This window comes from Engystomops pustulosus, chromosome 4 (genome assembly GCF_040894005.1).
Source record: "Engystomops pustulosus chromosome 4, aEngPut4.maternal, whole genome shotgun sequence".
NCBI classification, from domain to species: Eukaryota; Metazoa; Chordata; class Amphibia; order Anura; family Leptodactylidae; genus Engystomops; species Engystomops pustulosus.
This window is the reverse complement of record NC_092414.1, coordinates 25,337,114-25,363,466: the sequence shown is the minus strand read 5'-3', so window position 1 is coordinate 25,363,466 and position 26,353 is coordinate 25,337,114. Positions and strand designations below refer to the sequence as shown.

The 26,353-nt window shown below is 42.4% G+C and overlaps 1 protein-coding gene across 2 annotated transcripts in view; it reads right to left on the bottom strand.

Annotated features, from left to right (window-relative positions):
* GLRA1 (glycine receptor alpha 1) overlaps positions 1–26,353 on the bottom strand; it is a 93,641-nt gene continuing 67,288 nt past the window's right edge. The window contains exons 4-9 of one of the 2 annotated variants that reach the window (XM_072145541.1): positions 15,968–16,191; positions 15,537–15,619; positions 14,127–14,264; positions 13,728–13,942; positions 10,060–10,206; positions 1–1,513 (exon numbers count right to left, since the gene is read on the bottom strand). In XM_072145541.1, coding sequence (XP_072001642.1) covers positions 1,199–1,513; positions 10,060–10,206; positions 13,728–13,942; positions 14,127–14,264; positions 15,537–15,619; positions 15,968–16,191 — 1,122 coding nt within the window. In that variant the 3' untranslated portion in view covers positions 1–1,198. The remainder of the gene's footprint in view (positions 1,514–10,059; positions 10,207–13,727; positions 13,943–14,126; positions 14,265–15,536; positions 15,620–15,967; positions 16,192–26,353) is intronic. The other variant, XM_072145542.1, reaches the window with a different exon arrangement.

The window sequence follows — 26,353 nt, the reverse complement described above, 5'->3', positions numbered from 1 at the left end:
CCTCTTTCACACGAATGTGTGGCGGAGAGATATCCGTCCCCATAGACGGCCATGGCACCCTACCTCGGTACGGTGAACACACACATACCATACCGTTGACAGGAAAAAGATAGAGCGTGCTTTATCTTTTCCCATATGTACGGCCGGGCTCCATAGTTCCCTATGGAGAGAGGGGAGGGGTGAGCAGCACTCCCCCCTCCTATCTCCAGCATGTGGCTGTATGCTGTAGCCAGGAGAGCATACGATTGTGTGAGAGAGGCCTTATAAGGACGTTCCATATACCGGTTAATCTTACGAGATGGAATTTAGTTAAGATATCTGGGACTATGTTTTATATTTTTAGGTTCATCCTGTAGACAATCCCTAAAATTGAAATTTATAGGATATTCCATAATATAGTCATCACCAGGATACTTTGAGAGATTCAGAATGTCAAGTATCAAATCTATGTCCAGGCCATATTTAAGCTAAAAACAAACATATTTGGTCAGGAATCATCATAAGGTTATCATAGGATTCGAAAATAAATCCCATAATTGTGTCCGGACTACAGTCTACATCCCTAAAAACCACGGCTCACAGAGCCCAGTCCATTAGCGAAGAGCGAACTATAGATTTCTAAGACGACGATTCATTTCTGTGCATCGAGACGATAATTAGACGTTTATATTGTTGCATATTTTACATGGATTTTTTTTTCAGGCCACTTTTCATGTATTTTACAAAGAACTCATTGGATTCATCCCCACTCTGTAGACCTGTCCCTCCTCCACTTGTAAATCTTAAGGCCTATATACACTTTAAAAGCCCCAAATCCTTGGATTTGTATGTATATATATTTATATATATTGCCACATTCTTAAAATCATGCATTTCTGCATTGCTATTGCACAGACTTAATACAGTTTTTTTTTTTATATATTTTTTTTTATGAAAATCCATAATATTTCCAAGTCGTTCTGTCTCTCCCTTTTCCATAGTTCCCCAATTTTTTTCCTATAACCCCCTACCAATCCTTTCCTTTCACACCCCCCTTTGCAGGTTTACATTATGTACCCGAAATGCATTGGGTACACAAATACAATGTAGCCTAATCGTAGTTTTATCAATTCTCTAATCTCATCTCTTTCCGTTTCTTCTCAATTCCAAAAGTTTTCTTAGATTGTCCATCCCCCAATCCCTCTGACCGGCTTTCTCCTCACTGCTTATGGACATCCTCACTACGCACAATCTTGTAGATGATCCAGTAGAACGTGTTGAATATAAGAAAAACCAAAGGGAATCCGATCCTGGAGACCTTGTCGATCTTCTTGGCGCGGCTTATGAAGAGCTTACGCATCTCATCAGGAGATTTGGATGCTGGGGGTGCGTTGCTTGTTGGGTTGTTGTTGTTGTTCCCTTTGACGGAGATCCCATCTTTGGCCTGGAGACATGCGGGGCCCATTCCGTAAGCTGCGAAGCTGAAACGTCCTTCCCCGGTGTCATCCTCCTGCAAAAGATTGATCATAGGGCTCTACTCAAAATAAGACAGGAACGTTGCACCCTCTCCAACAGGCTCTCTTCTCTCTAAAGTCTCCATACGTGTCCTGCTATTTGGGCATCCACAATACTAAATGTAGACCTACAACGTTTTTGTGGGCTACTATTAAGACGGCCTCTCCAATCGGCCAATCTAGACCAAGATCTTCCTTCACTAATGTAATATAGTTTTGTACCAATATTTTTTTTCATTTATTTGCTTGTTTAAAGGGGTTTTCTAAAGGATAGGGCCCAACTTGCCAATCGGTGGATCACTAGATCACTAGAACGAGAGGTCCGATACCCCAGTCAGACCCCTTGCCGATCCCCGAGATGAGCAAAGCAGTAGGATGATCATGTCCGGGCTGTCCGTTCATCTCTATGGGGCTAACATAGATTGCCGAGTACGAATGGGGTAGCCCGGGAATGGGTGGCCGGCTGTTCCTGCTCATCTCTGGGAGCCTCAAGGGGTCCGACTGGGGGACATCGGTCACCCCCTTTAAGATGGTATTTTCCCATAACCACTATTTAGTGAAGACTAAATAGAAAAGTTTCAGCTTTTTCAACTTTTCTCAGCAGTGTCTGCACATTTCAGGTGCGGACATGACGCCTGTTGTCTCCGATGCCAATCTGGTGATATTTTGGCGGATACACCTGCTAATACTCTGGTATACAGTTCTCCAAAGTGGGAATTAATAACGGCACTCGGAGCATCGCCCGGGGTTGCCATAGCAAAGGCATCAGCTTGAGATATTACAGAGCAAATGTCACAAAGGAGATTACAAATCTAATAGTAAAGATGCCTCCCGAAATTGCCTTTTCTTTATTTTTTCTTTATTTTTTTTTATAAGCTTGAAACTTTTAACTCTTCCTTTTCCACATAATAAGATGTTGCATATCCTTATGATGGAATGCTTCAAACAAAATCCCTTTTCAGGAGACAATGGGGCAGATTTACTTACCCAGTCCCATCGCCATCCCACGGTGCTTCCAACGTGGATTCGGGTCCGGTGCGATTTAAGATCGTGTGTCCGAGTTACTTCCAGTGTCGCTGCTGTGCCGAGGTCCCTTCCCTTCGAGTTCACCTTCTTCTTCCCGGTGCATGTGAGTGCTGATCTTGAGACACAAATTCTTTTTTAAATTCCGCGTTTTTTCCGAACCGTCGGGTTGTCCGGCGGCCACGCCCCCCATTTGTGTCCTGTGAAAACCGGCGCCAATGCGACACAATCCGATCACGTGTGCCAAAATCCCGGGGCAATTCGTTGCACAACGGAAATATTGGGAAACCCGACGAAAGTGCACCGTTCGGACCCTTAGTAAATGAGCCCCAATGACTTACCAGCTTGACCATCAGCACTTGGTAACATAGAAGGTGACCATAGTGGTCTCCACAAGAGCTTGGAGATCCAATGTGGTGGCCTCCAGTGGTGAGACACAGATTTGTAGGGAGCAGACAAAGCTCATTTCTTCAAATCTTTGGGTTTATAGGACCTGGTGAATGGTTATTTACATGTAGGCCCTTAAAAAGAACTTTTAGGGGTGAAACACAGTTCTCAACTCAACCACCAAAAGGATGTTGTATGAGTTAGCACATAAAAGTTCTATACACTAATCTGATCTGGGGTATCATTACTTTATTGGGGGGTTTATTGAGGGATTTGATCTAGGGCAGTGATGGGGAACCTTTTAGAGACTTAGTGCCCATACTACAACCAAAACCCATTTATTTAGATGGGTTTTCCCACAAAACAAGTTAGGCCTAATTCACCAGATTAGGCCTAACTTGCTGATCATTCACAAGATTACGAGAACAGGGTTCCGACGGGGGCTCATCTCTGTGAGCAAAGAGTGGTCCGACAGAGGTACCTCAGACCCCATTTGACCTCCCCTTCTCAATTTCTGTGGGGGTCTCATTACTGAGACCCCCACCAATCAGCAAGTTAGGCCCTACCCTGTGAATATGGCCTAACTTGTTCAGTGGGAAAATCCCTTTTAAGTCAAAGTGCCAACATAGCCTCGCAGCACTGGGGTCCTGTGTTCAAGTCCCATCCAGGTCAACATCTGCAAAGAGTTTGTATGTTCTCTCCGTGTTTGCGTGGGTTTCCTACGGGTCCTCTGATTTCCTCCCACACTCCAATACATACTGGTAGGTTGACTAGATTGTGAGCCCCATGGGGCAGGGATTGATTTGGAAAGCTTTGTGCAGCGCTGCAGAACAAGTTGCCGCTATATAAATAAAGAATTATTATTATCATTATAGTAATTTAAGCAGTAACTTATTTTTAACAACTTATTTTTAACTACCCTGTCACACTTTCAATCGTATCAGCACCTTGAGGACACCAATACAGTAGAAAGAAGGTGGAGAAATTGTGATTAACATTGTAGCTTCCATGCAGGAAGAATCAGAAAGCTTGGAGCGGATACTCTGTCCACGCCTACTCCATCTTCCAGTAGACTTAGGAAACCAAGGATACTTTATAATATATCTTATCATGGCACGTCTTGGGCTTCCTTGGACTGCAAGAGGAGGCAAACTTTGTGCTGGGGTGAGGGCCTGGATGCCCACAGAGAGGGTCCTGATTGTCACTGTGCCATAGGTTTTCCACCACAAATATAGGGTATGAATTAAAAAATTTGACACGGCAAACCACTTCCTAGTCACACCTTCAAAAAGGTTTTGGTAGGTTTCGGTCCAGAACGTTGCAATATAATATAATTTCTAATATAATGCACCGTACAAGGACCACTTGAGATCACATGATTGGGGCTGTGGGTCCTCAAGTCAAGTGGAGAGGCTTCAGAATAAAACTGGTTAGTAGCCAGGTTTGTTGCCTTTCCGAAATTAAAGGGGAGGTGGAAAAACATGGCTGCAGTCTTCCAAAGACAGCGCCTCACCTGACCATGGGTAGTGTGTGGTATTGCAACTAAGCTCCATTCATTTCTATACAGCTGAGCTGCAGTACTGGCAGTAACCATGGTCAGGTGTGGCGCTGTTTTTGGAAGACGGCAGCCATGTTTTTCCACCTCCTGAGAACCCCTTTAAGGTTTCCTTCACACCACTTGCTTCTACTCCTCTTCCTCTGGGGCTTGACCCATAAAGTTTCCTGTATAAAGCCCTGAAGGAATATCATCTCATCAGTTCTACAGCAGGAGGTGTGAAGGGGCCGGAGGGGTAAAGGACTTCCTATAACGGACTTCCCCAAAAAGTTTCAAAAACACAAGCAACCTTTAAGACTCACCAAATACATTAGTTGTGTTTGTGTTTCAGGACCTGATTGTAGGACACATTAGTAATGTGGATGCACAAATGACTCCCCCTTTGTAGGTTTTTGGGGTTCACGTTACCTTTAGAGGAGCCTTGTTAAGGGGTGCGATGTCTAATGCAGGTGCAAAACAGGGGATCCTCATTCCTGATCCCACAAGCAAAATGAAGGAATTCACTTTCATAAGGACCGGAAAGTTATCACCGAACCCAAAAATATTTCGAATTTTTTTTTTCCTTTAAAGTTCCATATTTGATTAAAAAGAACATTTGTTAGATGAAAAATTGTAGGATTGAGCTTAAAAACTCTTATTACTCATATCCCCTGGTTTGCCTCTGCCACCCACCCTCCCTTCAATCCCCGCCCCCCGATTTCCTATACGCCCTGTAAAATAAACTTACAATGTTAAGTACTTTGTATAAATATATGCAATAAAATTCCCTTTAAATGGAATATATCAGCAGTTTTGAGCATACAAAATTTCAGGCAGTGTTAGGTACCCGCCCTGGAGATCTGTATAACCTCTGTGTGTGTTGTTAGTAGCAGCTGGACTGTGAAAAATATATTTAGATTCCAGGAATATGTCCTCCCACTGCTGTGCTCTTAGTTCTCTGCACCAGAGTTGTAAATCCCCTTGTGGGATAGAGACCTGAGAGCACAGCAGTGTGAGGACAAGTCCCCAGTGCTCTTGAAGAAGCTTTGGCTATGCAAAACTGCTGACAGATTCCCTTCAATCTAGAATTCATGAAACAGGCTATACACAGGCTATACAGGTGCGTCATGTGTTCCTTACTTTACGGATAACAGAGAAGATAACACAAGGTATAACACGGGAAAACATAGATCTGCAGAGAAGCTGCGTGCACAAAACGGCAGCATATTATTTTTCTCAAGACTATATAAATGAGCGCACATATCCTTTCATTTTAAAGGGAACCTGTCAATAGATTTTACTCCATGGAACTATGAGCTCCCTCAAGTAGGGGATGAAATTTCCTTTCTAGAATTTCTTCTTTTATGTAAAATCTTACCTGTTCAGGTGAAAATGAGCAGACAAGACTCATATTTTTGATGAGTCAAGATTAGAGGCTAAAGCAGGATTGTAACTTCAGATGCCCCTATCTTAAGTTCTAGTACTATTCTATGGTACAGTTCTATAGCGCTTCTGGTGTCATAATAAAGATAAGAATCTCATCTTTCAGAAAGTATCAGGCTTGTGGTTCTGTGAGCTACAGAACCGACGACACAGAGAGTTAAAAACATAATGGGGGAATTTATGAAGCCACTTTAGGCAGACTCAATTTGTGGCCAAAAAAACACAACTTCCGTACATTTCACCTTTTGTTCAACTGTATTTTTTCTCCAGTTCTGTAGATCACAAAACCACAAGCCTCATACGAGTTGAAAGAGCAGATCCTTATCTTTAATAGGACACCAAAAGCATGATACTGGGTCTATAAAATAGAATATAGAGGCAACTGAAGTCACACTTCATTGGAGCCTCTACACTTGACTCATTTCAGGTAAAATATGACTCTTCTCTGGTCATTCTCACATGACTTTGGAGGAAATTTTGAGTGAGATTTCACATAAAAGAAGGAATTCTAGTAAAGACATTTCATATCCTACCTGAGGGGGCTAACAGTTAAATGGGGTAAAATCTGATGACAGGTTCATTTCAAAGAAATGATGATTTTCTTTTCAATGTAAAATTTGGTATTTATAGGCTCATAAAGCAAGTTGCTGATTGGTTTACTTTGGGCAAGTTCAAATGTAAAGGCATTGGATACTTTTAGTTTCTTCCACCCTCATGCAACTTGGTCATTTTTTAACGCTTGGATATTTTTTTTTTACATTATAAATATTCTGTGTATAACTTATTACATTTAATTATCCACATCTATAGTATTAAATGTAAAAACTTATTCACAGAATATTTTGTCCAAGAATAATCAAAAAGAGACTCCACTGGCAACTTTGACATTTTATTCCCAAAGTGGGCGGGACCTATAACTCCATGTAGGAAAAGCGGATCACTGTCTGCTGCTTAGAGAGATAGTTTGCCCCGCTTTGTAGCTATTTTTGTAAAAGCTGTAGGATGGCACGCACAGAAACTAAAATGAAAGTCGTCTGAAGGTGGAAATCCCATTTAATTAAGGAAATGACAATTGCTACATTATGTTTATTACCTGCATTTAGTAATTTGGCAACTTAGGGCAGGTTATTCTATCTGAGCTGTGGATATGCTTGAAACAAGTTGCTCCACTTTTTCATTATATAAGCATCTAAATCGCCATTTATATTGACGTTGGCCACACTTTAGATAAATTGAGGTCTTCTATTGTTTCCTTTGGTATATACAATTAAGATGCATGGCTGGTTTAATGGACACAACATTAGTGACAAGTTATTGTCCGTAATGTTCTCATTTCTATCCGGAGGGAAGCACATTGTTGTGTATCTGTATAACCACACTTAAAGTGGGATAGAAATATTTAAAGGGAACCTGTCAGATAATTTCTGCTGCCTTGAAATCATAATATGGAAGGGGTAGAGAAACTGAGCTCTCTGATATGTAGGATTATATGATTTGGAACATGATTTCTGCATGAAAAGCAGTGTAAAGATTGACATAAGAGAGACAGTGAGAGTCCAGATAATCCCACCCACACTCAGTGATTGACAGTGAGAGTCCTGATTACTCCGCCCACACACAGTGATTGATAGTGAAAGTCCTGATTACTCCACCCACACAAACTGATTGACAGTGAGAGTCCTGACTGCTCCGCCAACACACAGTGATTTGCAGTGAGAGTTCTGATTACTCCACCCACACACAATGATTGATAGTGAGAGTCCTGATTGCTCCACCCACCCACAGTGATTGACAGCGAGAGTCCTGATTACTCCACCCACACACAGTGATTGACAGCGAGAGTCCTGATTACTCCACCCACACACAGTTATGGGCAGTGAGAGTGCTGACTACTCCGCCCACACACAGTGATTGGAAGTGAGAGTCCTGATAACTCCACCCATACACAATGATTGACAGAGAGAATCCTGATTACTTCATCCACACACAGTAATTGGCAACCTCATTTGTATACACACTGATTCAGAAAAATCTGTCAAACACTTTGTGTGGGGAGGTCAACTAGGACTCTTATAGGCAAGCACTGTTTTTGGGCAGAGTAATCAGGACTCTAACTGACAATCACTGAGTAGGTGGGGAAATCTGGACTCTCAATGTCAATCACTCTGTGTGGGCGGAGTAAACAGGACTCTTCTCTGTCAATCACTATGTGTGGGCAGAGTAATCAGGACTCTTCACTGTCAATCACTGTGTGTGGGCAGAGTAATCAGGACTCTCACTGCCAATCACTGTGTGTGGGCAGAGTAATCAGGACTCTTCACTGTCAATCACTGTGTGTGGGCAGAGTAATCAGGACTCTTCACTGTCAATCACTGTGTGTGGGTGGGCTAATCAGGACTCTCCCTATATCTCTTAAGAGTCCTTTCAAGAATTACTCTCTTTGTCAGAAATCCTGTTCCAGATCATGGTAACCTTTATATCAAACCACTTCAATAAATTCTGTCCACAAGCAGGACAGCGGCTTTTAAAGGGGGTGTCTTTTTAAGACAGGCACAAAGTATATAACACAGTAAACCGGGGTCTACATGAGTATTGTTGCATACGGGAAAGTCTAATGATTTCCTTCAGGTGGTTATTGTTGCTGTGGGTAGAGCAGTGTTATGGCGCAGCTATTATTTGGAATCATTCCTTCGCTATGGAGATTGTAATCGCGGATGGCCTATCATCGGAGCTGTGGTAGGAGATAGATCATGTTTCCTTTTATACCGAATTACCTCTGCAGAGCAATTTTTCTCCGGTATTAAAATAAAGGCAGCAATATTATTTCCAATGTGTGATTAGTGGGATCAGCGCTCTGCAGCGCCAATGTAATGAATAGCATCAATTATTCTGTTCTCTCCGAGAAATCTATTAAGTATAAAATTGGCCTTTTCATACTGGAGACGGCCACAGGGTTTGCAAAGCACCGTTATATACCAGATGGATAAGAGACCACTCAGATCTGTTACATAAAAGCTGTCGTGAAGGGTCTCCGTTACCTTACATTCATAGGGAAAACATTGGTACTACCCAAGGGATTGCTTTAAGGGTCGGCTTAGGTTAACATTTTCCAGTTTGGGAATTGATTAGGAAACATTTGGTCTTTTATTAAACTTTTATTATTGACCCCACACCGTGACGGATGCATCACAAGGCTTAGGCCTACTGATGTATGTGGTGAGTGGCTGCGACATCGGGCAATACTACGCCAAGCCCTGCAAGGACCTATGACAGTTTTAAGTCTATAGCTCCGCCTCCAGCCACACCCCGCTTCACATCCCCTTCTTGGTATGGAGGTGGAATGAGAGGGAAAATAATCACAATTACTAGTGGTTTGCACTAGTAATTGTGATTATTTCAGGGCTGGCCTACATGTAACGATAATGATTTCCCCCCGTGCGTATCAAGAGTGTTGGACTAGAGTTCTTCGCCCACCAAGTAAAATTCCAACAACCCATAGAAAAAAGAACTAAGTAGCCTCCAAGTGAGGTTAATATCTCATTGGGTCCAGTATTAGGTTCAAGCCAGGGACTGGCCCACCAGAGGATCATAGGATCCTCTGGTGGGCCAGTCCCACAATGTGTATGAAGGATATATGATGCAGACATTATGAGGGTCCGATATACAAGAGAAACCTTCCTATCTCTCCCAACCCACTCATACATTTGCATGTATGTGTAGTGAATGGGGAGAGCCCGTCCAGCGTAGTAGAGACCCCAATTTTACTTTCACTATGTTCACACTGTCTGTGGTAAAGAGCCATCAGGTTTGCCAAGTAAATTAGTAATAAGTGGCCACCATGACTAGACATCCTAAACCAACTCTTTAGAAGAGGACCTGCAACAGGTCTAACTACTTCTGGGATTCATTTTCTTAGAACTATGTGTTGTGCCGTTCCTTCAAATTCATGAATAAATTGACAACTGGGCATGACCATTCCTCTGAACATTGGTGTGGGATTGGGCGGTTTCAGATTGTGTAGTGTCACCCTCTACAGACGATTTTACTACCTTCTCTAACCTTGAGGCCAGGGATTGGCCGAAGTTTCATGTGGGCAATGTTCACTTCTGGCCCGGTTTTTCCATAGCCCCCTAAATATTGTTCCCCCCATCTGACAGTCATCATCACAGAGGAGGTTACCTTGTGATGTCGTCTCCTCCTCCTGAAGCGTAGAAGTTCCTTGTGCTGTCGTGATACAAAGTTGACAGCTGCGTATTCCAATAGGGCGGAGAAGACAAACAGCAAGCAGACTGCCATCCATATATCAATAGCTTTCACATAGGACACCTACAGCAGAAAATAATTCTTGAATTACATGAATATATTCTGTACCCTTGAGTAGTCCATAAATCATCTGCGGAGGGATAGCCAGGGCAGGAAGCCCCATCCTCGTAGGATTGTTGCACAGTACCACCAAATTTAGGTTTAGCCAAATTTTTTCTTCTGTGAATACCCTTAAAGACTATATCCACCTCTGGGAAATTATTTTTGTGGGCTAAGAGACTTCATAAGAAAAACATTAGCTTTATTTGCCTTGTGTAGACATTTCTCCCCAAACTATTTCTTGTTTAGCTCATGTGGAGATAAAATCCCTGAGAGAAGAAGATCAATATCTCAGAGCGGAACATGTTTGTAACTTTTCGTAACTGGTTGTTAACACTCAATTAAAGTGAACTGACCCTAAATCAGCTTAAATGAGTGTTTATAACTAATAAAGTGAGATGTCAATCTGTTTCTCTGTAGCACTTTTCCTAAAGAGGCCCTTTTATGTTTTTACACAGCCAACAGAGGACAATTTCTATATTTTTCTTCACCCAACTGTTGGTTCTGACCACCAATCTGGATTTCCAATAAACAAACTTACCTCAGCTCAGCCTTGAAACAGGAGAATAGATTTTCTTTCAGCACTTTGTACTTGATAAGTAGTGATGAGCGCACCCAAACCGCAATGTCAGGGGTGACCAAAACCCATCTGTTTGACTTCCAGGTTCAGATTTGGCTAAGCCCCCTGCCGATAACACCCGCGATCAGTGGTGGAACTGATCATGTGTGATAACTATTTAAATGGCAGCACTTTAGGATTTTACCCAGGAAAATGGTGTCACGGTAGCAATTAAAAGTTTTTGGGCGTTACCGATGGGGGTGAGTATTTGGGTCCTGTACCTGAAACCGAACAGAACTCTCAGGTTAGGGTTTGGCCAAATTCACCCAACCAGAACAAGAATGGGTCCACTCATCCCTAGTGACAACTCATTTTATTTGGCTTCCATCAATCATTGTTCCAATTAAAGTTTATGTAATGGGGACACAACGAAATCTTCATGATTGTCTTCTAGAGAGATGGTCCTCTCAAGGAAGATGACCATTATACTACCGATATGATGGAGCAGGTAAAACTGCTCTAGGTATATAGTGGTCGTCTCAAAAACTTAGTCTTTAAGAGAAGTTTTGCTTTATTAATCAAAATTTTTATGAATACCTAAACTATAAAAATCTGGAGGTTTTTTTGATTCTAGACTTGCCTTATCGAGAACTTGAAAGAGCACAGATCCTCCTGCTCTGAGAGAAGGTAATAAACATGAGCGCCCACAACACATGAATGGAAACAATGAAAGCTGATGACTGAAATAAGAAGAATGACATGAGAACAAATTAGAACAGCGAACAATGAAATGATACTGGGATCCGACCACACGGAACGAGTGAGTAAATGAAAGTGTTGGACTGAACGAGGGAAGTGTTCGGAAATCAAAAACACCGAGAAATATAAAAATATATGCAGTGACGGGAAAACACAAATATTTTGAACAAGGTTTATATATATATAAATGGTAACTCCTTAAAGGCGGAGCTAATTTTTACCTTAAAGGGGTAATTCCAGGAATAAACATAATTCATATTCAAACATAATATAAGCTAATATGTAATTATAAAAATGTTAATGTAATACACTATAATAAAGATTTAAAATGCTCCGGTCCTTTGATCAGTTCTTTGATTTTGTCCCTGTGGAGGAGACAAAGGACAGAAGATGGCTGCTGGTTACGTGTCCACATGATATGTCCTGCACGGGTCTGGGCAGGTCATGTCATCATCGCTATGTTTGGCTGTAGTCGGATGGTTGCATCCAGTATGTTCAGTGCTGTGGTGAGACCCATCTCAGTGAGGTAATGTGCAGCGATGGCAGTGACACATCATTACTATGGTTAGTTCATGTTAGATCATTACTCGGAGCAGAACATAGGAGGGAGGAGATGTTACTTAGAACTGGGGGATCATGGGAGATGTAGTATCCTCTGGAGGCCATCTTGGAGATAACTCTGCCTACTTTAGAAAGGCCGTACAATTTTGTGAATCATAAATCGCAAACTATTTAAGCTCCATTCTGTGATTAATGACATTGGGGCACATTTACTCACCCGGTCCTGTTGCAATCCCCGATCCAGACGGTCCAACAAAGATGAAGTCCGGCGCGATTCACCAACATCGTGTGCCCGAGATCCTGCATCTGTTGCTCCCCCGCTGAGGTCCGCGTTGTCCGAATCCGCCGGATCGTCCGACGGCCCGCCCCCCGATTTGTGTCGCGTGAAAGCCGGCGCCAATGCGCCAAAATCTAATCGCGTGCGCCAAAAACCCCTGTTAAATGCGTCGCTAATCGAAAATCATCGGGAAACCCAATGAAAATGCGCTCCAGGGACCCTTAGTAAATGAGCCCCATTGAGTTTTGTTATATTCATTTATTTATAGCATTACGGATTTTTGCAGCAGACATTCATATTCTCGAAATTTCCTTTTAAAGGCATCATTTATTTTTTTAGGTCTGTGTAGCGGTTTTTGGTCTTGTTGTTTACAGGACACATTTTTTAATGAAAATTATTACATTTTCAAGAATTTTTTTTTAAAAACCCTACATTTTAATTGTATTTTTGATCTAGCCATTGCTTTTTTGTAAAAATGGGTTACAATGGACTTTTTTTTTTCTTATTCCAGTTGTTATGGCTAAAGAGAAGCTGTCAATCACAGTTACCCTCAAGCACATATTGTGCCCCTAGCAACAAACATGTATGTAATTCTACGGGAAGACTTTGGCCTCGTTTTGAAAAGTTCTCCTTTATCAAATTATTAGAATTACTTTGAATTGTTCCATAGTTTTGTTTTTTTCCTTTTTCAAGATAACCGAAAATGGGAATTCGCCAAACTTGATCTAGGGGTTGCCAGGAATTTCTTATGAAGGTCAACAATAAATGGCCAACGGTTTGCCAACATCTGAGCCCTGCAGCCAGTTTGATGCTGTGTAAACACAGGACATGGAAGCAGTAAGGCTACATTCACATGAACGTAACCTAATGTGTGCTCGCCAACTCCTCCCCTCTTCATAGCGAATAGCACTTAATGGCTGTTCTTACGGTCAAAGATAGAGCAAGCTCTATCTCTTGTGTGGCCTCGGCCACGGAACAGTAAGCACTTGTTGTGCTCACCATACAGCGCACAGCACCTATTTCCGTCTATGGGCTTGCACCCGTATATATGTCCCCACAACAGCAGTGTGAATGAGGCCTTAGCCTGTGTCCTTTTAGCAGACAGGAGTTGGGGTAGCGGGGGACGATCCAGAACGCAGAACGGGGGATGATTTGGTTCAAGTTTGCTCATTCCTACCATTAATCAATAACTATTCCTCCGAAAACTGTCCAGACTCTCACTCTTTCTTCTATTTCACAATAATCAGAAATAACAATTGCTTAGTATAAGAAAAAAAAAGATATTAAGTGACCAATTTTGTGCAGCATAAACATAAATATAGTACAAACCTTTGGTAGAGATGCTCGAGAGCCAGAACTTTGGGTGGTCATGGTCAGCACAGTGGTGATGCCAAGACCAACCCTGGCAGGAGCTGCGTCCATGTTGATCCAGAAGGACACCCAAGAGAGGATGACAATCAGCAGACTGGGAATGTACATCTGAATCAGATAATAACCCATCTGTCTCTCCAAGTGGAAGCGAGCTTCAATACAAGTGAATTTTCCTTGGGATTAAAAGTGAGAATGATATTGGTTAACTGGTTTGGAGAATATTTCCATATAAATAGAAGCACATGTAAAGCTTATAGGGGTTGTCCAAGTTGTAATGACTTCAAATATCATTGCAGGTAGTCCTATGAGGAAAGGACTAAAAGAAATAGTCCCTAGGTGGATATGACACACACTTACCAGTATTATAGTGTTTGGTACAATACCGTAGATCCTTTTCTTCCTTCAAGATAAACTGTGGTAAGGTAAGTCCTTCTGCCACCTGCACGGCACCCGTCTCCTCCCACTCAAATATAAGATCGTTCATAGTATAGCCAACTGTGTAGAGAAACATACATAATAGCTTTTCGGTTATAAAACATTGGGGTAAATTGATCAGAAGTTAAAGGTGTTTTCTTAAAGTCGTCTTTGGACCAATGATTTGCCACCTTGGACCACAGGACAGCATTTCTTCTGTGTAGAGATGAGTAGACTCCCTAAACTACGACAATATTGGATGAAAGGATGGATTTAGTAGATAAAAGGTTCTCCACTACCGTTGTACTTACCCCACTAATTTGCATGTTGGGTCATGTATCTGATCTTACCATGCTAATCGTCTCATCGAATTACTGATGAAGGCTTCTGCGACTGCTTGGACTCTCTAACAATTGAGGGCTATGGGGCTCACTGGGGGGGGGGGGGGTGTTGCTATATTGCTATATTGTATTGTTTTCTTTTCTTTTTGGTTTGTCTTTGTGTCATGTCCCTGTGTTTTGAAAAGGGAAAGCAGAGACTGTTGAAAACTTTATTTGATCAAAAAAGAGAAGAGCAGACTCGAAGGAAGATCATATCCATGGCTAGTTGCTAGTGGCATCAATTTGTCCGCCAATTCGGCAATATTTCTTGGTCAGGTGGCCGAACCCAAAACCGAACATCAGAACCGCTCATCTCTACTTCTGACTAAGGGCATACTTTGTTGCCCACAGATCTGAGAAGGTCTCACAACCATTAAAGTCAGTCTTGTGCACCTCACTATGTAATCTTCTGCCGTCACAATGCCAAAGGCTAGAAGAGCCAAAGTCATATGGTACCGGGAACCAGAGCAGGGTAAGTACACATTCTTTATTTGCCCTGCTTCAGAGCCCTTGGGGTTTTCTAGACTACACAGTGGCATCCACAGATCCTAGTGACATCACCTGAGCCTCAAAGTCCCACTATCTACAACACTTTTTTCCTAGGAAGGTTGGTCAACAAAGGACACTGGAACAAGGAGCCAGAGTGGGGTAAGTAGACTCAGAGTGGGGTAAGTAAGCTCCCCCTCCCTCCTGCCTAGAATTAGAACTGTAAAATCTCACAGCTCAGTAAGATTCTGTCTTGTTGTTAGCAATATGGAATTCAGCACCGATGCTAAGTAATCAGTGTGCAGGTAGATAAACATCTGTCAAGAATCAATGACCGCAGTTTTTGGCGCCCAGTTGATCATTGGGACAAGAGTTAGACCCCCACCGGTCTGACAGTGATGGCCAATTTATTAGAGCTCCAGTAATCTTAGGATGACACAGGCAAACAGGATTGAATACAAAGGTCTAAGAATCTTTCACAACTTACAACTCTCCAATTGCATGATGCAGGTTTGGACATCCATTGGAAAGTTTTTCAGGTCCATGGGACAGGCCAACGTCAAAGTTAATCTGGAGAAAAATAAAAGATATTTATGAAGGAATTGCTTTTCTAGTAATTGGTTATGCAAGGAGAACTTTTTTAAAATGGGGCAATGATCAAAAACATTAACCCACCTACTGCAACTATAACATAATAGTGGTTGACCCTTCTGTACATTATTGGACAGTAGGGCCTACTTCTACTCTCTGGATGGTCTTCAGAGACCACATACTTGTAGATCACCCTAGGATATTGTCTACTTCTCCCTGTGTGTAATATCCTAACAAGTTTCTTCACATTAAGAATTAATGAGTCCCACCAATAAACTCAAGTACTTTGATCTTGCCTCAATGCTTTCAGGTTATATTTTGACTCACCTAATGCTGTAGAGTACGTTGCCATTTTTGAAGATCCTTAGCAGTTTGTTGTCTGTGGTGATTTCATGAAAATTCGCCCCCTTTTCATTGGCAAAGAACAAATCTGGCTTCCAGATGGAATCCAACATAGATGGGTCCAAATCCAAGGAGTCATCTGGGTATTCACTGTAAGCCAACCGCGGGTCATTCCATTGTTGACGTAGGAATATATTTAATCTGTAATCCTAAAATAAAATAATAAAATGACCATACAACTAAATTAAACATTTTTTTTAATTAAAAAAATTAAAAAAGCCATCTAAAGTGTATGGCCAGACTAAAGGGGCTTTTAGAATTTTATATCAATAGAAAAAGCCATCAATCGGTAGTGGGCCAAACTGGACCCAGGCACTGTTCAGCATTTTGGGACTGGCTTTATGTTAAGAACTGAGTTAGAACAGATGTGTCCTTTGGATAGTGCTCCAGGCTTGACTACCATGACCAGCCAACTCCATGCTCAGCCTTTTGATTGACCTTCACAGATGATTGGTGTGATGGTCAGGTCTTGGCCCACTACTGATCAGATATTGAGGATGGACCATCCATATAAAACCCTGGAAAACTCTTTTAAATTCCTCATTCCTCAGTGAGAAAGCATATCCATTTCTGCCTTCATTTACATTTTCTGTCGTAATAACGTGTATAATTTTATTTGAGCTATAGTATGAAGATGCCTATCTCTCAGTCTGTGGGAGGTCCAGCTTCTTTCTGCCGGTTTATAACCCCAGACACAGGGCCGACACCAGCACTGGGCATACCTGGGCAGGTGTCGGGGGCCCACATAAGGCTGTACATAAGGAGTCCATGGGGCGAGAGCGGCTGCATTTAATGAATACATAGGGGGTGAGGGGGACTTATATAAAATATCCATGAGGGGGCTGTTTGGTTTGATAAACTAGGGAATATTTTAGGGAACAGGAGACTGTTTTGGTTTCTGAATTTTTAATCCCGCCACGTGAGTGGCCCACTGAGGTTCTGTCGTCCAGGGGCCTACTGAAACCTGGAGCCGATCCTGCCAAGACAATATATAATGTAACACAAACAAAATGTTTTTGCTTGTTGACTATCAATCTGTTCTCTCTTCTATACAAATTTGACAATTTTTCTGAATTATTATCTTTCTACTATGTTAATGAAGTGCTGTCCATGAGCACAGGATGTATTATTTGCAGATCCTGTAACAGGTTTCTCACATATACAGCATCCGGAATGGTAAGGGAGGAAGGAGAAGGCTTTTCAGGGATTCAGTGTGCGTACAAGCTGTAATGGAAAACATTCATCCTACCGGCTCTACTGGTATGTAATCATAGGTTCCTGTGAAATGTTTTAGGAGCTTGATGTATGTAACACTTACATTATTCAATGACATTGGACCTTTTCTATAGAAAATCGTGCTATGACTTTAAGATACTACTCTTCCAACCTGAAAATATTCCTGGCACATCCATCTGCTACTGGCGCTCCAATGCATTAGGTTAATTTGATTATCCGATTCTCATTTTTCATTTAGATTGGATTCGATATACTATAAATACAGGCACAAAGTAATGCAGGGGCGGATTACTGTATAAAGAACGTAAATCCTTTTATTTGACGGATATTTCACTGCATGTTACCGGTGTATACAGCACTATCTTCACCGAATTATGGGTTAGGGGATTCCCTTGTGGTACAGGGTGGCACTTGTTGCCATGTGACTGGACTTACAATGTTTTAGAATGGCTTCCTTGTCTGCCATGTACGGAAACCAATTAGGCCGTCCTTTAGAGGAGCTTAAATACACCGAAATCCAGAAGAACTCAAATTTTAATCCCTATGTGATGTTTACACAATAAAGATAATTTTTAACCCCATACTTTAATTTTACAGAGTTATATTGTTTTAGCTCCTATAACTCAGTCATGGTCAGTGTAAGATTTCAGAGTGTGGGTGGGGCCTCTCTAAGCAGACACTTCATGATTCCTCCATGTTTTGAGATGCTGTGTGCTGACAGTGTGCTTAGATTCTCACAGTACAGGGTTTATATGCACTTTTATTTAGCTTCTAAGCATTCTACTAGCATCTGACACACAGAAAAAGAGAGATGAGACAGATCAGAGATGATGAGATCCATGAGATGGATATAAAACCCAATGACACTCTCAGCTCTGCTAACTCAACTAATAAATAAAATACAGAGTCAGCTCTGCTTATCTGTCTGTAGCTTGTAGAGTAAGTCTCTGCACACTGTTTGCCGACTGGAAGTTCCTGTGTCTGAGCTTGTCTTGTAATGCAGGAATGAGGGCAGAAGGCAGAGAGCACTGCAGTGTGCAGACAAGAGAAGCTATTTATGAGAAGAATCGGACCATAGTCCGATCCAACGTCAACCAAAATTGCAAACACCAAGACTTTAAGAATATTTATTGTCTTTGTGGGAATATCCCTTTAAAGTCCCATTGTGGGACTAAAAACATTCTCTAAAATCAGGTTTCAAAATAAAACCTTTTTCTGGTTAAACAGTAAAATATAAAAATGACCAAATACAAACAATAGTCAATGCCACATCTGTAAATAATCTGTGCTACACCACTGTTTAAAACATTATACATAAAAAAAACCCTTCTACTGCAAGATTAAATATATCAAAAAATTAAAAATGCTAAAAAAAAAGTAAAAAATTTGTTCTGTCGTGACGGCCCAGAATTCATGCAGGGGGGAGGGGTTAGAGGGAATGAGTAAGTATTTTACAAAATACCATAAGTGTAATGCATGAGTGGAATCATAAAATTGCCATTGATGTATGACCTTTCATATCCCTTAAGCAGATGGTTGTATCAGGGTTTCATTTTCTAGAACTGATTTATCTTTTCTCATGCAAAGATATCATTAAGGGCTAGGGATGGCTCTATGTGATGTATGCAGTGGACCTTCACATTTCTAAGTATATATCAGAAGGTATCCACACTTCTCACAATGAAAATGTGCAATACATCAAATTTAGGGGCCCCCCATATACAAAGTTTTATAGCACCCCATTAATTATGTGGAAAATATGTATGATGCCTTTTAATCTCCTGATCCCTCATCAGAATTGTTGGTCAAAATCTTTTAACAATGTAGTTCCTCTGGGGATGGGGAGACATATACATATTCTCCCCACCAGTAGCAATGTAAATTGGGCTGCATTCCTCTATCCAGTGGTCCCATGTTAGACATGGATTTTTTTTCCTACAAGTTCATTTAAATATTACAGATTTTCTTTTTAGTCCGCTGATGTTATGTATATGATTCTCATTTACTGCTGAAATAGTTTTTATAATTAAAAAAACTCTTCGTGAACAATAATTACTTATATTTGCGCAATTTTAAACAGATGAGGTTCCTCATGGGAGGAGCTTATTTATTTTCTTAAACCACACAGAAAACTGAGCTTTCCTTTATCTTGAAAGCAAACAAGTAGGTGGTCAGGGTCCATCAGGGCCGGCGCCAGCACTGGGCATACCCAGGCAAGTCAGGGTCCATCACTTGTAAATGGTAATTATTATAAAATTACAGTATCTAATTACAGTATTTTAGTTTTAAAGGAAGACAATCTATATGTACATCAATTTTGTTTTAACCATCACACACACATCAGATCTGTACCACACAGTCTCTCCACGGGCGTAGAAGGTGATAAGAAATAACAAAAATTATTAGACAGGTTCCTGTTACACAGTTATAAGAGTCTGACATCTCAATTATGATACTATACTTCCACTATGATAACCACCTATATTGGGGGTTATTTATCGTGCACCAGCATATGATAGCCCCGCTGCTGCTCCAGCACAGTTGGAAACATAAGGAGACATCGGCCTCTTCATGTATCTGTTGGGGTCTTGCGTAGCATCTATCTCTTGGCCAAGTTCTAGCCCGGGAATTTTCGCATATGAAAAACCTCAGGTGCAGTGCCATGCTGGCCCACTCCCCACTGAACACGCCCACCCTCACCGACCACACCCCCTTCACGCCCCTCAACGCCCCCCCTGGAGTGAAGTTAGCGGATTGGGCAAAATAATCGCAAGTGCTAGCTATATAAGTGCATGGCAAAAAAGCCCCGATAAATATCCCCAAGCTAGCAGAGATGGTCCTAATTGGTGCTATCATGTTGTGCTGGGATATCCTGGGATTTATAGCAAACCAGAGTATAAGAAAATCAGGTAGATTTTTCCACTATATTAAATATGTATGAGGTTTTTATATCTATAGATAGAGAGGATCATCACAGGGCACCTCCAGCTAGCAGAGATGGTACTATATTTGACTGGAGCTATGATGCTGTGCTGGGACATCCTGAGCTTGATAGCAAAATAGGGTAGAAGAAAATCCTGTAGAATTTTCCTGCCAATGCATAGACTAGGTAGGTGTTATGAAATTGTCCCTCTCCTTGTCAGGAGGTGTCTGGTGAGCCTGCTCAACTCACTCAGAAGCTACTGCCCTGGTAAGCTTTGTAATTGCAGCTGGAAACCACTGCCTGAGAGGGCAAGAGTTAAGATGTTGATTTTCCTTAACCAATGATATCCTTTGTCTTATTGTAAAGCAAGTTGGAAGCTGGTAGGACAGTGCTGCCACCTGACTAGAGGAGTATAAAACCCCCTGTGGGTGGGAGCATGTGGTCAGAGTCAGAGAGTCAGTATCATGCAGGAAGTAAGACCTTAGATTCAGAATCAGAGTCAGTTTTTAGTCAGCGGAGTGAGATGCAAGGTCCAGTGTGCAGCTCCTGCAGAGCTGCCATCCTGACACACTACCAGGACGCAGAGGTGTCTCATACCAGCTGCCTGACACCTTGGGGCGGTCAGGAGACTAAACCCCAGAGCAGAGGTCCACCATCTGGACTCTGCTCCATTTACCAGCCCAGCCTGTAGTTACTACCAGGCTGTGAGCAACCTACAAATGGACCAGTTATCTCCATCAACCTTCCAACTGCTGAATCTTCTGCTACTGTTTGGCCGTTGCCTGCTGTTGAATTTCCAATAAAGTACTGTGAGTTTATTTGCACAACGTTCCTCCGTGTGATCCCTGGATCAGGCTGTTTACCATCACGGCTCCCCATCCTCCATTACCCAGGAATGTAGGGAGAAACCTCTTCAAACAGCCTCTCCCCCCATTTTCTTGCACACACCACCTGCTGTAGACTGCTCCTACAGAGCTGCCATCCTGACACACTACCAGGAAGCAAAGGTGTCTCATAGCAGCTGCCTGACACCTTGGGGCGGTCAGGAGCCTAAACCCCAGAGCAGAGGTTCACCGTCTGGACTCGGCTCCATTTACCAGCTCAGCCTGTAGTTACTACCAGGCTGTGAGAAACCTACAAATGGACCAGTTATCTCCATCAACCTTCCAATTGCTGAATCTTCACGGCTCCCCATCCTCCATTACCAAGGAATGTAGGTAGAAACCTCTTCAAACAGCCTCTCCCCGCATTTTCTTGCACCCACCACCTGCTGTAGACTTGCCAGGCTTCAGACCAGGCCTCTGGTGCCAATACCAAGCACCGTGACCATAGCATAAGCCAGCCACTTCGGTATTCTGAGCTCCGGCTGTCTTCAACCACCGAAGAAAAGGCTAGGCCCCGGTGGGGGATGTTGCATATGTATGATGTTTTTTATCTCTACATATAGAGAGGATAAACACAGGGCACCTCCAGCTAACAGAGATGGTCCTGTATCTGACAAGTATCATGATGCTGTACTTGGACATCCTGGGATTGATAGCAAATCAGAGTGGAAGAAAAAAAAGGAAGGGCATGTATAAATCAAGATCGAGATGAAAGACTGAATTGCAAACGTAAGTGCCATATGTATAAAGGATTTGGATTTCAATATAGTAATTACCATCGATACCTTCTTTTAGGTCAATGGTCATTATGTTTTCATGACTTCTCTTCTTCAGATATTACCGACACAGACCAGTTAAGATATCACTTACCCTAAAATGTCCGGTCTTTGTCCCAGTCTCATTATTTTGTCTGCTCTGCTTTATTTTTAGCCGGTAAGGACATCAATGGACAAGTAGCTAAGGCATATCATAGTCTCATCTCTCTTGTTCCCCATCTCTCCGGCAGAAGATGATTTATGGGACTGCTAGAGACTTTAATATTTAAATGTTCTTTTTCTAAAAATACAATTTCTATCCATATCCTTCTCCCACACGAAATGAGTTGAAACTGACCAAAGTCGTTTATCTGAGTTGCCGTGATGAGGTTTAATGGGCCTGTATAGTGCTGTCTGCCCGCAAGGTCTCCTTTGATTTAAGGACAAAAGATGAACCATGCGAGGGGTTATATGTCATTATACCATGTGTCATGCCTCATTTTATAAAGCATGGGCAGCCGGGGAACGGAAAAATGAAAGGCTATAATCAGCAAAGAGTCAGGCCTGGTCATAAAGCCTCGGCGTCCTCTGCTGTAGTAAAAGCCCTACAAGAAACAGACCACAAGGTCAACTTGGACAGAGATGCTCATTAACCCGATATATTATCAGAATGACTGTGTTCCTTCTCCCCTAGGGATGATCCAGTGCTAGGGCTCTGTAATGGCCATTCAGTTTCATTGTAAAGAACCAAGGGAGTTCTCCTGCTTCTTCGTCATGTGCGTCATAGGCAAGTCACATGCGGGATTACTATCTCACTGCGGGGCCACCAGTATTTTTAAGCTTCATCCCCTTTAAAGACCTTATTTAGTTGTCTCTTTGTATCTGATGGCCATCTCAGACACCATCAAGACCATGTGAAGCACCAGACTCACCACATGGGGGCACAAACGCCTCTCATGTTGATTCTTCTGAAGAGACAGGCTGTTGACACACATTTATAATGTAGAAGTTAACCACACTGCCTCCATGACCGTCTACAGATTCTCTCTTAGATTTTAAGGGGATGTATAATCATACTGTCCTCCCAGGGGGTTTAGATGAAATTGTTTCTAGCTGCCTTTGTGATGCTGTGCTGATGCATCATTGGGGCCTCTCATAGTAGCTTCTTTAATAAGACAGGCTGTTGACACACAGTTATAATATAGAAGTTGAACACACTGCCTCCATGACTGTCTACTGGTTCTCTCTTAGATTTTAGAGAGAGATGTATAACTGAGATGTATAATCATACTGTCCTCCCAGCAGGCTTAGATGGTATTGGTTCTAGCTGCCTTTGTGATGCTTCGCTGATGCATCATAGGGGCCTCTCACTGTAGCTCCTCTGATAAGACAGGCTGTTGTAGTATAGAAGTTGACGACACTGCCTCCATGACTGTCTACCAATTCTCTCTTAGATTTTAGGGGGATGTATAATTGACATAATCATACTGTCCCCCCAGCAGGCTTAGATGGCATTGGATCTAGCTGCCTTTGTGATGCTGCGCTGATGCATCCCGAGGGCCTCTCACTGTAGCTGTTGATGCAAATTTATAATGTAGACAACGCTGCCTCCATGACTACAGATTCTCTTTGATTTTAGGGAGATGTACAATCATACTGTCCTCCCAGAAAGCTTAGAGGAATTGGTTCTAGCTGCCCTTGTGATGCTGTGCTGATGCATCTTGAGATTAATAGCTGATAGTATAGAGGAATCTAACAGACAAGATGGTTTCTGATCAGAACTGGGATAATATTGTTCTTGATAATATTTGTTCCTGTTTCAGTTCTAGATTCCTGTTTCCTGTTTCCCTGCAGTCGTTGGTGTTCAGATCTGCTTGAATTGCTTTTCTTAACTTGGAGTCCTTGTGCTGTTGTTTGTGTTGAGGTCAGTAATGCAGATTAGTGCTTCTTTAGGGAGTGTGAAGGTCAGTGGTGTCTTGTTTTAGGGTCAAGTGTAGGGAAAGATTTAGGGACAGCTGGAAAGAGGGTCAGTTCCTTTTTGGTCTCTGCCCCAAACCATCACTATCATTCATTTGTTCTACCATCAGCGTCCTAGAGATAACTAAAGCTTATGCTGCATCATACTACTTCCATTGCTCTATATTATACCCCTGGCAAGAGTGTTTGTAAAATTCACCGCCCATCAACAGCTTTGATGCCTCCCCAGGTCCCAGTACAACTGCTATTTCTATCATCCTACAGCTATGACCTTATATCCCTTGTGCAGATGAGTAAGTAGCAGACGGGCTTCCATAACTCATGATAGTCTATGGGAAAAGCTGGGGGGGGGGGGGCTTGGGGAATTTGACCTCAGCACAGCTGTTCTCCTTTAGCATCCTTACCTGAATTGCTCCCTCTTGTACCGGGAAGTAGTCACATAACAGATGTAGGTTAAAGAATATAATTCACCCAATGATTTACTAATATATGAAGATATCAGTGAAGGGAAGGTTGTATCTTCACTTCAAGGTCACATTCAACCAACTTTCATTTGGGCCATAGGTCAGAAAACTGAACTTATAAGACTATAAAAGACTGAAAGAGACCAGTGCTTGCATGTAAAGAGTCTACCTGTTCTGTTGAAAGTAGGTGGTGGTACATGGCAACATCCCGGGACCCAACCATTCTACAGCACCCACCAAGTTTTATACTGAGAAGGACCTTCACCCAAGAAATCATTGTACATCTGCTCCTGCTCTCAGTACACCTGTATACAAGAGCCATTTCAGAACCTTTGAAGGTCCGCCAAAGGTCCTGAAACCGCAGATTGAAAGAAGGCAATAGGGACGCATCCTCCATTTTCCTGGAGGTCTTAATCCACCCCAATCACATGAATACCAAGACCTAAAGTTCTTCAACCTAGTTACATACGAATACTAAGAGCTAAGGTTCTTCAGCCGCCCCTCATATACATGAATACCAAGCCCTAAGGTTCTTCAGCCGCCCCTCATATACATGAATACCAAGACCTAAGGTTCTTCAGCCGCCCCTCATATACATGAATACCAAGACCTAAGGTTCTTCAGCCGCTCCTCATATACATGAATACCAAGACCTAAGGTTCTTCAGCCGCTCCTCATATACATGAATACCAAGTCATAAGGTTCTTCAGCCGCCCCTCATATACATGAATACCAAGACCTAAGGTTCTTCAGCCGCCCCTCGTATACATGAATACCAAGACATAAGGTTCTTCAGCCGCCGCTCACACACATGAATACCAAGACATAAGGTTCTTCAGCCGCCCCTCATATACATGAATACCAAGACCTAAGGTTCTTCAGCCGCCCCTCATATACATGAATACCAAGACCTAAGGTTCTTCAGCCGCTCCTCATATACATGAATACCAAGACCTAAGGTTCTTCAGCCGCTCCTCATATACATGAATACCAAGTCATAAGGTTCTTCAGCCGCCCCTCATATACATGAATACCAAGACCTAAGGTTCTTCAGCCGCCCCTCGTATACATGAATACCAAGACATAAGGTTCTTCAGCCGCCCCTCGTATACATGAATACCAAGACATAAGGTTCTTCAGCAGCCCCTCATATACATGAATACCAAGACATAAGGTTCTTCAGCCGCCGCTCACACACATGAATACCAAGACATAAGGTTCTTCAGCCGCCCCTCATATACATGAATACCAAGACCTAAGGTTCTTCAGCCGCCCCTCATATACATGAATACCAAGACCTAAGGTTCTTCAGCCGCTCCTCATATACATGAATACCAAGACCTAAGGTTCTTCAGCCGCTCCTCATATACATGAATACCAAGTCATAAGGTTCTTCAGCCGCCCCTCATATACATGAATACCAAGACCTAAGGTTCTTCAGCCGCCCCTCGTATACATGAATACCAAGACATAAGGTTCTTCAGCAGCCCCTCATATACATGAATACCAAGACATAAGGTTCTTCAGCCGCCGCTCACACACATGAATACCAAGACATAAGGTTCTTCAGCCGCCCCTCATATACATGAATACCAAGACCTAAGGTTCTTCAGCTGCTCCTCATATACATGAATACCAAGCCCTAAGGTTCTTCAGCCGACCCTCATATACATGAATACCAAGACCTAAGGTTCTTCAGCCGCCCCTCATATACATGAATACCAAGCCCTAAGGTTCTTCAGCCGCTCCTCATGAATACCAAGACCTAAGGTTCTTCAGCCGCCCCTCATATACATAAATACCAAGACCTAAGGTTCTTCAGCCGCCCCTCATATACATAAATACCAAGACCTAAGGTTCTTCAGCCGCCCCTCATATACATGAATACCAAGACCTAAGGTTCTTCAGCCGCCCCTCGTATACATGAATACCAAGACATAAGGTTCTTCAGCCGCCCCTCATATACATGAATACCAAGACATAAGGTTCTTCAGCCGCCCCTCATATACATGAATACCAAGACCTAAGGTTCTTCAGCCGCCCCTCGTATACATGAATACCAAGACATAAGG